This window comes from Lynx rufus, unplaced genomic scaffold (genome assembly GCF_022079265.1).
Source record: "Lynx rufus isolate CCGP_SWC_20201006 ecotype Redwood Valley unplaced genomic scaffold, mLynRuf1.p SCAF_13, whole genome shotgun sequence".
NCBI classification, from domain to species: Eukaryota; Metazoa; Chordata; class Mammalia; order Carnivora; family Felidae; genus Lynx; species Lynx rufus.
This window is the reverse complement of record NW_025814827.1, coordinates 6,212,006-6,227,069: the sequence shown is the minus strand read 5'-3', so window position 1 is coordinate 6,227,069 and position 15,064 is coordinate 6,212,006. Positions and strand designations below refer to the sequence as shown.

General features: G+C 38.2%; 1 protein-coding gene across 1 annotated transcript; it reads right to left on the bottom strand.

Annotated features, from left to right (window-relative positions):
• Positions 1 to 6,796: 6,796 nt before the first annotated feature.
• Positions 6,797 to 14,753, bottom strand: THAP10 (THAP domain containing 10). Its single transcript, XM_047074641.1, has 3 exons — positions 14,325 to 14,753; positions 7,147 to 7,294; positions 6,797 to 7,038 (listed from the first exon to the last, which is right to left on the bottom strand). The coding sequence occupies exons 1-3, from the start codon at positions 14,751 to 14,753 to the stop codon at positions 6,842 to 6,844; spliced, it is 774 nt and encodes a 257-aa protein (XP_046930597.1). The 3' UTR covers positions 6,797 to 6,841.
• Positions 14,754 to 15,064: the final 311 nt, after the last annotated feature.

Sequence of the window (15,064 nt, the reverse complement as noted above, 5' to 3'; positions counted from 1 at the left end):
TGCAGTGACATTTCATCCAGTCTTAAGACAGAGGTAAGCGTAGGATCAGGATCGGGGCACCTGGGTGGCTCAGTCAGTTAAGCGTCTGGCTCTTGATTTCGGCTCAGGTCATGATCTCATGGTTCGTGGGCCCGAGCCCTGTGTAGGGCTCTGTGCTGACAGTGTGGAGCCTGCTTGGGATTCCCTCTTTCTTCCTTTCTCTCCGCCCCTCCCGCACTCTCTCTAAATAAATAAATAAACTTAAAAAAAAAAAAAAGACTGAAGAGTAGGGTCAGGGAGGGTTCCTCAGACAACTGACTCCCAAAATTGAAATCAGAACCTTTCTCCCCAGACTGACTGCTTCTTATTTCTACGGAGTGTTCTCCCATTTTAGCTGCCCCGGCTTGGAAACTCATTGTTTACTCCGTCCTTGTTCACAAATCCAGAGACTAACCTAATATTCGTGTCTAGGATGTCCAGTCAATTCTTCCTTCTCAGTATCACCTCCCTTCTGTGCCTTTCTCACTCTAGTTCAATCTTGGATCTTCTCAAGCCAGGACTACTGCAAAAGTCTGTTCTCTTAGCCCCAACAACTTCTCTCCTTGCTGATTCTTCCCACACCATACTCCAGATTCAGTCACCTAACGTACTTCCCGGCTCAAAAACCTCAAAATGTCATTCAGCACCCAAAGGATAAAGGCCGATCTCTTTTCTGGCAACATTCTGCCCCCTTTCTCCTCCCTCCATTGGAATCTTCCACAATTCCCTTGTAAAAGCCTCTGCCTTCAGTCTAAGGATGCCACCACCATCCCTTCAAGCCACCCACTCTGCTCTTTCTGCATTTATGCCTGTGTTGACTTTTTCTTTGCTCAGTTTTTTAAAAAAAATTTTTAGTGCTTATTTATTTTTGAGAGAGAGAGAGAGAGAGACAGGGGGCAGAGAGAGAGGGAGACACAGAATCCGAAGCAGGCTCCAGGCTCTGAGCTGTCAACACAGAGCCCAACTCAGGGCTTGAACTCAAGAGCCGTGAGATCATGACCTGAGCCAAGGTCAAATGCTTAACCGACTAAGCCATCCAGGCGCCCCTGCTCAGTTTTTTGTTTTTTTGTTTGTTTGTTTGTTTGTTTTTAATGTAGCATATCTGTATCCTCTCTCTCCTGAAATGGCAATTCCAATTTTACCTCTTCTGTGAAGTCTACTTTAAAAAAACTACAGAATTTATTGTTTGTACTAGTGATTTGGCAATTAGCGTGTATTGCTGTTTTCTTTAGTCAACTTTATAAAGGTATCATCTACACCACCACAGGGATATGTACCAATGTAACTATCACATCAGGAAATAAAACACCCACATTAGCCCAAACATTTCCTTCTCCCCTTTGCAGGTTGTTTCCTACCTGCCCCAGTCCTAGGCAACTGCTGATTTTCTTTCTGTTACTACAGATTGATTCTCTCTCTCTCTCTCTAGAATTCTGTGCAAGTGGAAATATCAAGCATGTGCTCTTATTTGAATCTGGATTTTTTTCACTCGGCATAACGTTTTCAAGATTCATCCATGTTGTTACACACATGCTTGTTCTCTTTTATTGTTGGGAGAATTCCATTGTCCGGATATACTATAATTTGCTTATCCGTTCACCTGTTCATGAACATTTGGGTTGTTTTCAGTTTTAGGCTCATAAACATCAGTGTAAAAGTCTTTGTGTAGACATGTATTTTAATTTCTTTTGGATAAATACTTAGGAGTTGAATTGCTTGGTTGAATGATATGGGTTGTTACCTTTATAAGATTTTGCCAAACTGTTTTCTAAAGCGGTTTTACTATTTTACATTCTCATCAACCATGTCTCAGAGTGCCAGATACTTCCTCTCTATCCAACACTTGGGTTATTCTAAACCGTTTGTATTTCTATATTGTAAATTGTATTGATTTTTTTATTTCACTTTCATTGTTCATGGCTAATATGTAACAATACAATTGGTTTTTATACATTACTAAACTCACTTATTAATTCTACTAGCTTTTTTGTAGATCCCATAGGCATTTCTATGTACATGATCTATATTTAAAAAGCTTTATATTTTCCTTTTATTAATTTTTTTTTAACTTTCGAGAGAGAAAGCACATGCAAATGGGGGAGAGGAACAGAGGGAGAGAATCTTAAGCAGGCTTCAGGCTCAGTGTGGAGCCCCATGCGGGGCTGGATCCCACGACCCTGGGATCACGACCTAAGCTGAAATCAAGAGTTGGACGCTCAAACAACTGAGCCACTCTGGCACCCCTATATCTTCCTTTTCAACTTGTATGCATTTTATTATTTTTTTTCTTTTTGCCTATATTGCACTAATTAGGATCTTCACTACAATGTTGGCTGGAAGTACTGACGAATGGATATCCTTGCCTTGTTCCTGATTCTTATTGCTGATAAAGCTTTCAGCCCTTGAACATTAACTATGGTATTACTGGTATATACATCATGGCTGCCATTTATCAGACTGAGAAAGTTCCCTTCTATTCCTAGTTTGCTGAAAGTTTTTACATAAATGGATCTTGATTTTTGTCAAATACTCTCTCTACATCTAATGAGGTGTTCATGTGATTTTTCTCCTTTATTCTCTTAACGTGGTGATTGCATTGTTTGATTTTTGAGTGTGAAGCTAATCTTGCAGTGTTGAGCTAAACTATACTTGGACATGATGTATTATTGTTATATTGCAGGATAGGTTTGCTAATAGTTTGTTAAGGATATTTGCACCTACATTCACATTGGGATATTGCTTTGTAATTTCTTATGTCTTTGCCCAGTTTTGGTAATAGGATAATGTCGAGCTCATGAGATGGAAAGTGTTCCCTAATCCTTCTCTTGAAAGAGTTTACGTAACATTTACATTTTTTTCTTATGTGTTTGATAGAACTTATAAGTGAAGTCATCTGGGCATAGAATTTTCTTTGCGAAAGGATTATAATTACAAATTCAATTTCTTTAATAGATATAGAGTGATTCAGGTTTTCTGTTTCTTCTTGTGTCAGTTTTGATAGCTTGTCTCTTTTCAGCTCTAGAATTTCCATTTGGTTCTTTTTTATAGTTTCCTTTTCTCTTCTTAGATTCTCTATCTCTTCATTTGGTACTACTGTATTTTTCTGTTTGAACACATTTAAAACAGCTCTTCTAAAGTTCTTCTCTGCTCAGTACAACTTCTGGTTATCGTGGAGTTGGTTTCTATTATTTCCTATGTCTTGATTATGGATCACACTTTTCCAATTTCTCCATATGGCTAGTAATTTTTAGTATTATGCTGGACATTTTAGACGATAAATTCTGTCATCTTATTCTAAAGCATGAAGGATTTTGTTCTAACAGCTAGTTAACTTGGCTGGACTCAGACTCCAAGCTGTTTCCCCTATGGTGTAGCTAAGCTAAGACTTCCAGCTGTTGCTTTTTACCAGGATCCCTGAGGTCTCTCCATACAACATATGTGTACTTCAGTGATTAGTCAAAGATTTGGGTGGCTGATAAGCAGATTTGGTCCTCCTCCCCAGTGGCTTCTACTTTTCTTCGACTTGCCCCACCACTTTTCACTTCAGGCGTCCTTAATTTTCAACTTTGACTCCTCACGCCAGTAAGATGGTAACTTTCTGCTTGAGTTCCAGCTGCCCTTCACAGCATGGAACAGGGAGTGTACTCAGGCGGGAAGGCTCACAAAGGACATCTCGCCCACTGCAGTTCACCTCTTTTAAGGCTGACTTGCTATTTCTACCTGCTTTTGATGCTCCCCAGGTCCTTCAAAGTTGTTTTCTATACATGTTATCCATGGGATGGTTAATCTGATACAAGCTTCCTTGCCACTAACAGAATAGGAACTGCCCTATTTCCTTCCATGGGGAAATGTGGGGAGATTTAAAAGAAAATGACACCATCACCATCATCATCTCTTCAGAATTCCCATTGAGAAATGTTTTTGACAGAGCAAGCTTTATAGTCACACACTCTTGACATGTCTCTCTTCTCTTGCCTAAAGTCCAATGACTTTACATGTGAATCCACTTATGTTTTTTAAATATAAGAGATAAATACTGGCAATGTGCCAGCCATAAAATACATTTAAAATAGAATTTAAGTCTAGAATAAAATAAAAATTCTTGACAGCGGCCTCAAATGCCTTATGTGGTCTGGTTCTGTATACCAGTCCAATCTCATCTCTTATCATTCTCTGCCTAGTTCATTACCTCCAGCCACCCTAGCCTCCTTGTTGTTCCTCAAATACTAGAGCACCTGCCATTCCTATCATGTGGAATGCTCTGCCCTCCAATCATTAGATGGCTGCTTCTTCTGATCATCCAGGTCTCTGCTCAAATATTTTATCTTCAGAGAGACCTTTCCTGATTATTCTACCTAAAAGACCAAACTCTCTCCCCGACCCCAATTATGTTTTAACATCTTACTCTGCCTTGTTTTCTTTATAGCACTAATCATTATCTAAAATCATTCATTCATTTCCTTGTTTATTGCCTGGCTCTCCTCTAAAAGGTAAGCACCAAGAGGGCAGAATCTTTATCTTGTTCACCAATGTACCTTGGTATCTAGAAGTCATCTGGCAAAGAGTATGTTTAATAAATACTTATTAAATAAACAAATGAAAAATGATATGGGACGTTTTGAGGTATATCTCATTATTTCCCATTAAACTCTTCTGGGAACAACAGAAATTTAGATAATTGAAAATGTACAAAAAGTAATCAGTATTATATAAACCAGAAGTTCCTTATATTTAATTTAAAATAAAGCCAGTATTTCATTTTACTTCAGGACAGTGAAACATTGTACATTATAAAATCATGTGAATCAACAAACCAAACATAAATTCTCAATTGGTGAGAGAAGAAAATTCTAACTGAATAGAAAGAAAGAAAGAAAGAAAGAAAGAAAGAAAGAAAGAAAGAAAGAAAAGAACTGTTACAGCTCTCAAAGTTGTTTAACACGTAGAAATGAAGTAAACTCATGGCATTGGAATTTGGGGACGAATGGGCATATAATATTCATTATAACGTGAATTAAGGAGATCGGCTGTTTAAAAGCTCAAGGGACAACAGGTACTTACTGATAGTATCAAGCTTCAGAAGATTTATGTGCTTAGTTTTAAAACATAAAGGTCTCTTGGGGCTCCTGTGTGGCTCAGTTGGTTAAGTGTTCGACTTCAGCTCAGGTCATGATCTCGCGGTCTGTGAGTTCGGGCCCCACATCGGGCTCTGTGCTGACAGCTCGGAGCCTGGAGCCTGCTTTGGATTCTACATCTCCCTCTCTCTCTGCCCCTCCCCCCCTCATGCTCTGTGTCTTTCTCTCTTTCTCTCAAAGATAAACATTAAAAAAAAAATTAGGGGCGCCTGGGTGGCACAGTCGGTTAAGCGTCCGACTTCAGCCAGGTCACGATCTCGCGGTCCGCAGGTTCGAGCCCCGCGTTGGGCTCTGGGCTGATGGCTCAGAGCCTGGAGCCTGCTTCCGATTCTGTGTCTTCCTCTCTCTCTGCGCCTCCCCCGTTCATGCTCTGTCTCTCTCTGTCCCAAAAATAAATAAACGTTGAAAAAAAAAATTAAAAAAAAAAAATTAAAAAAAAATTAAAAAAACAAAACAAAACATAAAGGTCTCTTAAAACATAAAACAGTCATCTCAAAGTCAAGCCAAAGCAGCAATCATAATAATGATAATAATAATAATAATGCTAAATGTTTACACAACGATGTTCAGGCTCACAGCTTCTACTAATATTTTGTTTGTTTTATTATTCTTTTTTATTAAAGTTACACTGTTCAAATTAAGTCACACATGAAGTTGGCTTTGGAAGAAAATCGCTTTGGTATATCGTTTAAATCTTCTAGGATACAAAGCATGCAAGTTCTTCCAGTCATGCACAACAAGACATGTGAGGTATCAAATGGACATTTGTTTTTATTATTCTCACTAGAAGACTAGAGTTCTAATAAGTTTCTCAGAAACCGCCGTAACAAATTTCTTCATGGTACAAAACTGCCATGGACGTTGTCCTGATGGAGCAGCTAAGTTTCACGTGCTTACTTCCCAAATGTGGAATTCAATAGAGTGGTATCAACAGAGGAAAACCTAATTCCCGAAGTGGGGATGATGCTAGAAATATACTAATTTTTTTATTGCATGATGTTAATAATTTCAGTGTTAAATGAATCAAGCTCATTGGTTGCTTGCAATAGGAACCAATGCAGATTTCATCAACAAGATAATCTAAGTATATGAAATTCTATCTCTGTTTCAATTAATTCCCTTCGAATATTTTCTGCACGAGTCATAGCTTCACCAGAAATGCGCACGGGGACTGATCCCCAGATTGAAGAGTATTACAAATGGACAAACTAATAAATATACAACATAAAAAAATCATAATCAAGGGTAAATCTCCTGACTCTACCCCCAGGTCATTTAATAGTATCAGACTTGGCTGTGCTTACTAGTATCTTCAAATTTAGAATAGTGACATTCCAGCTTATAAATGTCAAATAAGTCCCATATGGGTGTTGCTTCTGCGGTAAGCTTAAATATTCAGTGCTTAATCTTGATCTGGAAATGTTGCTATTGTGGTTCTGTTTTATAATCCGATTTCCACGAAGGATTAAAAAGAAAAAAGAAAAAAAGGTGCAAGTGGGAGGTGGGGAGATTTGTGGACAGTATTATCTTCATTATCTTGGCAGGCGGGCACATTTTTGCCTTAGAGCTAAACAAATTTTGCTGATCCTCAACTATTTCAAAGCGAGAGAGCTATGGGAACAAAGAAATAATGATGTGAGCAAAGATGTGAGAACCTACAGCACGTCAAGTCACCTGATGTCGCGTTTTTAACAGGATTCTTCTTTCACCTGCACAGCAACGTAAGACAAACCGCTCTGCTCACTCTCAAGGTCCCAGTCTGCATCTGTCTCTGAGTCACTGGAGTAAATGTCAAAGAGAGAGGCACTTCCAGACCGCAATTCATCTGTCTGAGTAGTGGCATTACACAGTTGTTTTCCAAACACTTTTACCTTGGCCTGAATACCTGAAGGGAACGAACACAATCGTCTATGAATGACACTTGGCTTGTCATGTATCTTTCATATACAAAAGATTAATTCAATTATAAATGAATTGAAGAGTCAAAACATACCAACACTTCGGTGAGGGGGCCTTTTCAGAGAAATCTGCGTACTTTTATGCACTGGACCTTCTTCACAGTGAGTAGGTACTGAAGTGACACCAGGAGATAGATTATCAGCGCGGACCTGTGTTTGTGTAATTTCATTTTCACATGTAATCTAAAAATATGAATCAGAGGAGAACTATATCAAAGGTAAGCCTAAGTAGTATGGTTTTATCTTTCAAAAGTGAGAAGTAGTAAAAGACTATAAATAATAGTTTTCAAGGTCACATATTAGGAAGACTGGAATTTGAACCCAGGCAAGCTGGCTCCATAGTCCAAGTTCTTAAGAACTCTGCCATACTGTTCCTTACTATTTGTAATCACGAATTGCTAAGCATTCTGGTCAAACCGCAATCTATAAGCTAGTAAGCTATTTGCTTACAACTCATTATTTTTCCCCCTAAATGAGTTGCTGTAAGAGATAATACTACTAGCATTAAATTATTGGATAGTGTAGCAGTAGCATTACTCTAGAAAACCCAATCATCGGTCCTTTATACCTTGCAGAGAAATGCTTTAATCCAATAATATGATTGGCTTTAATGTTTTTATGCTTTCCTGAGAAAAAAAAATACAACATGAAATGGAAATTTTGACTCTTGGGGGAAGTGAGAGGTAGAAAGGAGGAGGATTTGGATACTTAGAAGGCAACATACGACTGAGTACCTAGAAATAATATGGAAGAGGCTAAGAAAGGATATCTGGAATGTGTAAGGGGGCCTGTGAGAAGAAAAAATAAGACGTGATAAAGAAACAAAAACAAATTTGGAAAGTGGGTGATGGGCACTGAGGAGGGCACCTGTTGGGATGAACACTGGGTATTGTATGGAAACCAATTTGACAATAAATTATATATTAAAAAAAAAAAGTAAAGTACTTTGCAATTTTAGCTAGTGGCCTGGTAGTGACAAGTGCATTCAGACCACTGAAAAAATATTTTAGCTGGCATCTATGGTTGCTGTAACACAGCAAGACATTAAAGATACTTTTGTGAAGAGTCCTTTTGTAACAGAAATAATTATATCTAATATTACTGAGGACTTAAATCAAAACATAAGTCTTACCTTTATTTGTGTTTATAATTATGACTAATTTCCACTGGCTATATCTACTTCTAAGCCAAGCCAAAAGTCTACAATAAGTTCATTATTTCTTTACAGAACAGATTTATGCTTGATAAAAATGGCATTTTAGTTACTTACTCCGGCTTTAAAAAATAACTTCTGTTCCCATTAGAAGAATACATTTTATCACTGAGAAAAATTTGCATGCAGAGAATAAACTAAAATAAACTAAAAATTGGCCATAATCTCTTTATCCATAGCTAACAACTTTATGGTTTGGAATTTTTTTGGTCTTTTGCTATCTATTTTTTTAAAAATTGGGATAATCTGTTTTATAACCTTTTATATATCCTTTAATACATCATTTTCCCCTATAATATAGCATGTTTCTATATTATTAAATAATCTACATAATTTTTGTGGCTGCATACAATCTATTGTACAGATATACTATAATTTATTAAAATAATCCGTATTGGAAACCTTTGAACATAAATCTTTTGTGCACATATCTGATTACTTCTTCATATTAAAAGGTTAAGAAGCAGAATTTCCAAATATGTATTGATCAACTGGAACATGTGTCAAAAGAAAATATTTGAAGTGAGGCAGAGAGAGACAAAAGGATGGAAAATATAGAAAAGATCACAAGAGACAGCAGATAAAATGAAAAAGTATTGTATATGACATGAATTGTAGTCCCAGAGAAAAAGGGAAAATGGGACAGAAGCAATATCTGAACAAATAACATCTGAAAATTGACTAAAATGGACAGAAGACATTAAGACACAGTTTTACAAAAGTACTATTTGTATTAATCAAAATAAAAACAAAGGAAGCCACACCTATGCACATTACAGTAAAGCTGGAAAACAAAGAGAAAAACTTAGAAGCAGCTAGAGGAAAAAGATACATTTTCTTCAAAGGGGCAACCATACATAAGTGAGTAAGGATACAGAAAGATTGAAAGTCAAAGGATGTAGTAAGATATACTATGCCAAAACAACCTAAAGAAGGCCGATGTTGCTATGTTAGCAGTATATAACACAAAAACTGTTAGAATTAGAGACCAAATATGTAAATTCAAAATCACAGTGGAAGATTTTTTACATGTCTCTCCCAGTAATCAATGCAATAAGTAGACAAAAATTCCAGAAGGACATAGAACATTTAAACATTAATAGACATGTGGAACATTGTACCCAACTGCAGAACGCACATTCATCTCAAGTGAATATGGAATATTTACAAAAGCTGACCTATATTTTGCCTAATACAAGTTTCAATAAATTTCGAAAGATTAAATTCATATGCTATATATTCTCTGGCCACACTGTAATTGACGTAGAAATCTGTAACAAAAACAGAACTACAACATGCCTGTGTGCTTGGAAATTTTAAAATATATGGGTTCTAAATAACCCATGAAAAGATAAACTTAAAAGATAAATTTATAGTGAAAATAAAAAGATAGTTTAAACTAAATAATAATACTCTACATCAAAAACTTATGGGATTCAGTTAATGCCATGCATACAAGGGAGTTTTGGGCCTTAGATGCATAAAAGGGTATAGGAAAATTGATTAGGCTTAGTTAATTTAGACTGGAATTAACATCATGCAAAAAAGTATTCCACAAAAGATTTCTAACATAGCCTCATTTCAGGAGTCAATTTTTCCTCCATTAATACCACTCTAGGGAATTCTACAATTGGGAAATAAGCATATGAAACTTATCCCCCATGTCCATTCAAATGAAAATTCTGAAAATCGATGATCCAATTTAACTTCTTAAGAAGTTAAAGAAAGAAGAGTGAATGAAACTTTAAGAAGTAGAAAAACCAAGAGTGAACTATAATGTAAACTATGGACTTTGGGGGATAATAATGTGTCAATGTTGGTGTATCAGTTCTAACAAATGTACCACTTTGGTGGAGGATGCTGATAACGGGAGAGGCTATGCATGGGTGGGTGCAGTGGGAAAATGGGAAATCTCTCTATATTCCCCTCAAGTTTGCTGTGTACCTAAAATTACTCTAAAAACAATCTTACAAAAATAATTTTTAAAATATTGGAGAAAAGTGTTTTAAAAAATTTAGGCAGCCAGGCAAAATTTGAAGTGTGGTAATTCAGTGTGTTGTCTTCAAATAAGCAAGTTAGCTATTCTTAAGATATTCTTTGTATGAAATATCACATCTGAATATGTAAGGATATCCTAGTGTAAGTGAAGTTTTCCACTTTCTAACAAGTTTATTTAATGGAAAAGCAGATATGAAAAGATATATGTTAACCATTTAGCTCAGTAATGTACAAATCGAACCCATCAACTAAAAACTCAAAGTTGAAAAAAGTACATGGAAGGAAAAATGATAGAAAATAATGAAAAAGAAAAAAAAATACCAGAGAAAAGATCAACAAGGCAAAGTTTATTCTTTGAAAAGACTAATAAAATTGATATACACCTGGTGAAGTAGATCAAAAATGAAATGAGAAAGCAAAAATTACTACATATCATAAAGAATTTCAAAAGATAAAAGATTATCATAAGCAATTTTGTGTCAATATATTTGAAAATTTAAATTAATGAATTTATAGGAAACACAATTTATCAAAAGAAGTATAGAAACAAAAAACTGAATAACCCTATAACTATTTTTAAAAATTGAACCCATCATTAAAAATCTTCCCACAAAGACAACTCCAGGATAGGTATCTTTATCATTGAACTATACCAAATATTAATACCAAATTTATTAATGGCTATATAATGCCCATTTATAGAAATATTTCCAGAAAATGATATAAGAAGAAATAACTCCAAATTGGTCAGCATAATCTTGACACCAAATCTGAGAAAGGAATTTCAGGAAAGAAAGACTATATAGATCAGGTTTGCAAAAATCCTAAATATTAGCAAATCAAATGAAGCCATATGTAAAAAAAGAGTACTACACTTTGGCCAAATTGTGTTTACTTCAGCCATGAAAAGTTTGATTCTGTATTTCAAAACCAGGCAATATAACTCACCACATTAACAGAATAATAGACAAAATATAGGATCATGAATAGATTCAGAAAATATATAAAGCACCTGATATGATTCCACATCACTTATGATTAAATCTGTATCAAAAATTAAGAACAGAGAATATTTCTTTTTAGGATAAAGAACAGCTGCAAAAAAAACCTATAGCATAAATCGTATCAAATGGTAAACCTAAAGGCTTTCCCTCAAAACAAGGATGAGAAAAGGATTCCTCATCACCTCTTTGGTTCCCAACACCATACTAAAGTGTCTAGTTAGTGTAGTAGGAATAGGAAATAGAAGCATCAACATCAAAAAGTATTTACCAACATGTTTTAGACATGAAGAAAATTCAAAAGTATTTACAAATTATTGGAATAAATAAGGTTACACAAGGTTTCTGGATACGAGGGCAACAGAAGTCAATTTATCTACATAAATATATAAAAAAATAAAAATTTAAATACTATTTATAATAGCAAAATCAAATAGGGATAAATCTAATAAAAGATGTGCAGAACTTTTACATAGAATGCCATAAAATATTTTTAAGAGAAATGTAAAAACCCAGATAGAGGGATGCACTATATTCATGGATTGGAAGAATCAGTGTTGCCAATACGTTCTTTCTCCTCACATTCATTTATAGATTCAATGTAGTCCCAATCAAATCCCAGTAGATAATTTGTGGAAGTTGACAAACCAATTCTAAGATATATATGGAACTTACGTCACCTATGGTTGGATAAAAAAACAAGAATGCAAAATTGTTAAGGAAAAACAATAATCTTAGCTCTTGAAGCAAAATATCAGTGCAGAGTGCTCCTCGGGGCCCCCTTTCCCCTTCGAGATAGTCCCTAATCTTTTTTCAAACTCCCTACAGATAAGGAACATTCCATTGCATTTACCTACAATGTAGCACCAAACACCCAGAACAGTGTCTACAACAGCTCCTCGGTAAAAGTTGTAGAATGCCTGGAAATTGTCTGTCAGTTGGCCCCGGAATTGGGAAAATAGTGAGTGGTGGAAGGACTCAGAGGTGGCACAAGCAAACCGTCTTAGCAATGTTACTGGGGTTCTCGGTCCAGACCTGGCTACCAATGTATTGCTACCAACTCTAAACTCTTTTTAACATTATATACATTTAAAGTCACTACTATGAAAACACATAGTTTCCTAATAACTCGACAAGTGTATTAATGTAATATGGGTTGTTAGAAATTCTGGCTGGATATACTAATTGGAAAATAGTTTTGGTATCTTTTCTGGATTTCCTCAACATTAGCCTTTGTTATAGTATAAAATCTTTGTTTCACTAGCCTGACTTTTCTTCTCCCAATTTATATAAATATAAATATTTATATTTATCTATTTATAGATGTACCTGTATGTGCTTAGGTAAAGGTTGGCTAGGTAGTGATAGTGGATAAATAATTGAAGGGGCAGATGTCTTGACTGGTCTATAGCTTGGTGAGAAAGGAAACTGGCAGAGAACTGAACATTCTATTATAGTACAAAAAAATGTTCTTATGGTCACATAATCACTCCACAATTCCATATTTATTGAATTCCTAAAATCTGCAAATTAATGTTCTAGGTACTGCCAGTACAATAATGAACACGTCAGATAGGATCCCTGCTCTCATGGAGCTTACATTCTAATGTGAAGACAAATATTAAGCGAACTACACAATTGTTTTGTGACAGTTGTGATGAGTATTACTGAAGTATATGTGCTATTGAAGCATATGAAATATATGAAGAAAGTATATAATTAGGGGGTCAAAGAGAAGGGTGTTTGAACTGATTTTTAAGGTAAAAAGACTTAATTGATGATGATGGGGAGTGGGAGCAGCATAATTGCAGGATATTACATGAAACAGCTGAGTGAGGCTTGGTTGGTAGGAAGGAATATAGCATGTTCAAAAATGGAAAAGATCAGCATGACTGGTGTATACTGAACAAGGACAGTGGCCTTGGATAGGACTGGTATGGTAGACAGGGGCAAAAAGCACACAGGGACTTGCAGGCTGTGTTAATAATTTTGTTCTTTATCCTAGAAATGTCAGGATGCCTTAAACGGGTCTTAAGCACCCACTCCAATGTAGGAAGCAGGTTGGTATTGCAGAAAAAAGTTTTGCTCTGACAATTAGACCTAGAGCAAATATTACAGGCCCACGAGGAAATTATTAACCTCCAGGATTGGCATCCTTGTGTATACATTGTGAGTTTGGACTAGATGAGCACTTAGTTTCCCTTCAGCTCTAAAATTCTAGGACTGCGTTTGAATATTCAAAGTCAAAACATCAGTTACAGATCAGTTAGTTGACTTGTCTTCCCATCTCTAGAAATTGAACACCTTTTAGATCCAGTTAACAGTCCTGATTTAATCTACCTAAGGGTGATAGGGCTGAAGCCTGATGATCTCAAAGAAGGCTGGGGAGTCTTAAGATGGGAAGAGGGGAAGAAGATCGTGACCAGAGGCAAGGTAAGTATAATCTACGCTTATGAGGATTACTGAAATAGCAGAAGAGGGCAAGGTGGAAAAACTGAGCTCACTTAGATGATTTAACTTAAAGGCAGCTAGTCAAGAAGAAAGAAGCGGGGTTTACCAGCAAGCCCCCTCCTCCTCAGTAGCCCCGCATCCCCTCAACCTCCCCCCTCCCCATCATTCTGGCAGTCATAATGGACATCTCCTCCAGCTTATGTAATATGTTATGCAAAGACAGTTTCAAGCACCCCAATTCCTTGAGATCTGCCCAAATGAAACCCTTTCTATTTAAAAAAAAGCCTACGAGAGTGTGCGTTTGGGGGAGGAAGAGGTAGAAGGTAGAAGGAACTATAGTTCCAAAGTGTTCATGTTCTATAGGACCTTGAGGTCACCAATACAGCAGACTCCTAATTTTACAGATGGGAAAACAGATCCTAATTTTACAGATGGGAAAACAGAACGCGTCGAGGCGAGGTGACCTTCCCCAGGTGACACTAGTGGGAGAGCCGAGCCACAGTCCGGGGGTCCTCCCGCGACCCTCGGTGGAATCCTGGTGTCCCTTTACCTGTGAAGCCGCAGCCCTCTTCCTGGCCGGGAGGAGCGTACAGGAGGCTGGACCCGGGGCGGCCTCCGCCTGCCTCACCGCCTGGGGCTCTCCTCCCTTTTCGGGGCCGCCCGCTTGCTCTCCCTCTTCTTCCCCCTGGGGTGCCGGGCCGGACAGCCGGTGCAGGGTGGGCACGGCGCCCGCCACGAGCCTCAGGCGCTGCGAGAAGCGCAGATTCTTCTGGATAACTGAAGACACGTCAAAACAGGCCGGAGCGAAGTGGTCCGAGCAGATGACAGAGCGGTCGTTGCCCCCGTACCAGTCGGCGCGGCGGCCCCGCACGAAGCGGTCCCACAGCAGCCGCACGGCCCGGTCCTTGGGGAAGCGGAACAGCGACTTCCCGGACTTGGTGGTGTTGCCGCAGTGGGCGGCCACGCAGCGGGCCGGCATGGTGGCGGCCTCCGCCTCGGCACGCCCGCGCCTTCCTAGCCGGGGCGACGCGGGCCCCCTTCGCCTGCCCGCGCGGCGCAGGGCCACCGGAAGTACCGAGCTCGGGCGCCACAGAAGAGTCCGCGGTGCCTGGAGGTCGGCCTCTGCCCGCTCGCGCCGGTCCTCCCCCGAGAGCAGGTGGCCACGGGCAGAGGGATCCAAATTTCGCGCGGGCCGAGCCGAGGTGGGCCGGAAAGAGGAACGGACCGGAAGTGGTGGTTGCCACGGCTACCGAGGTGGCCGGCCTCCTCCCCGCCTCCTCCTCTCCACAC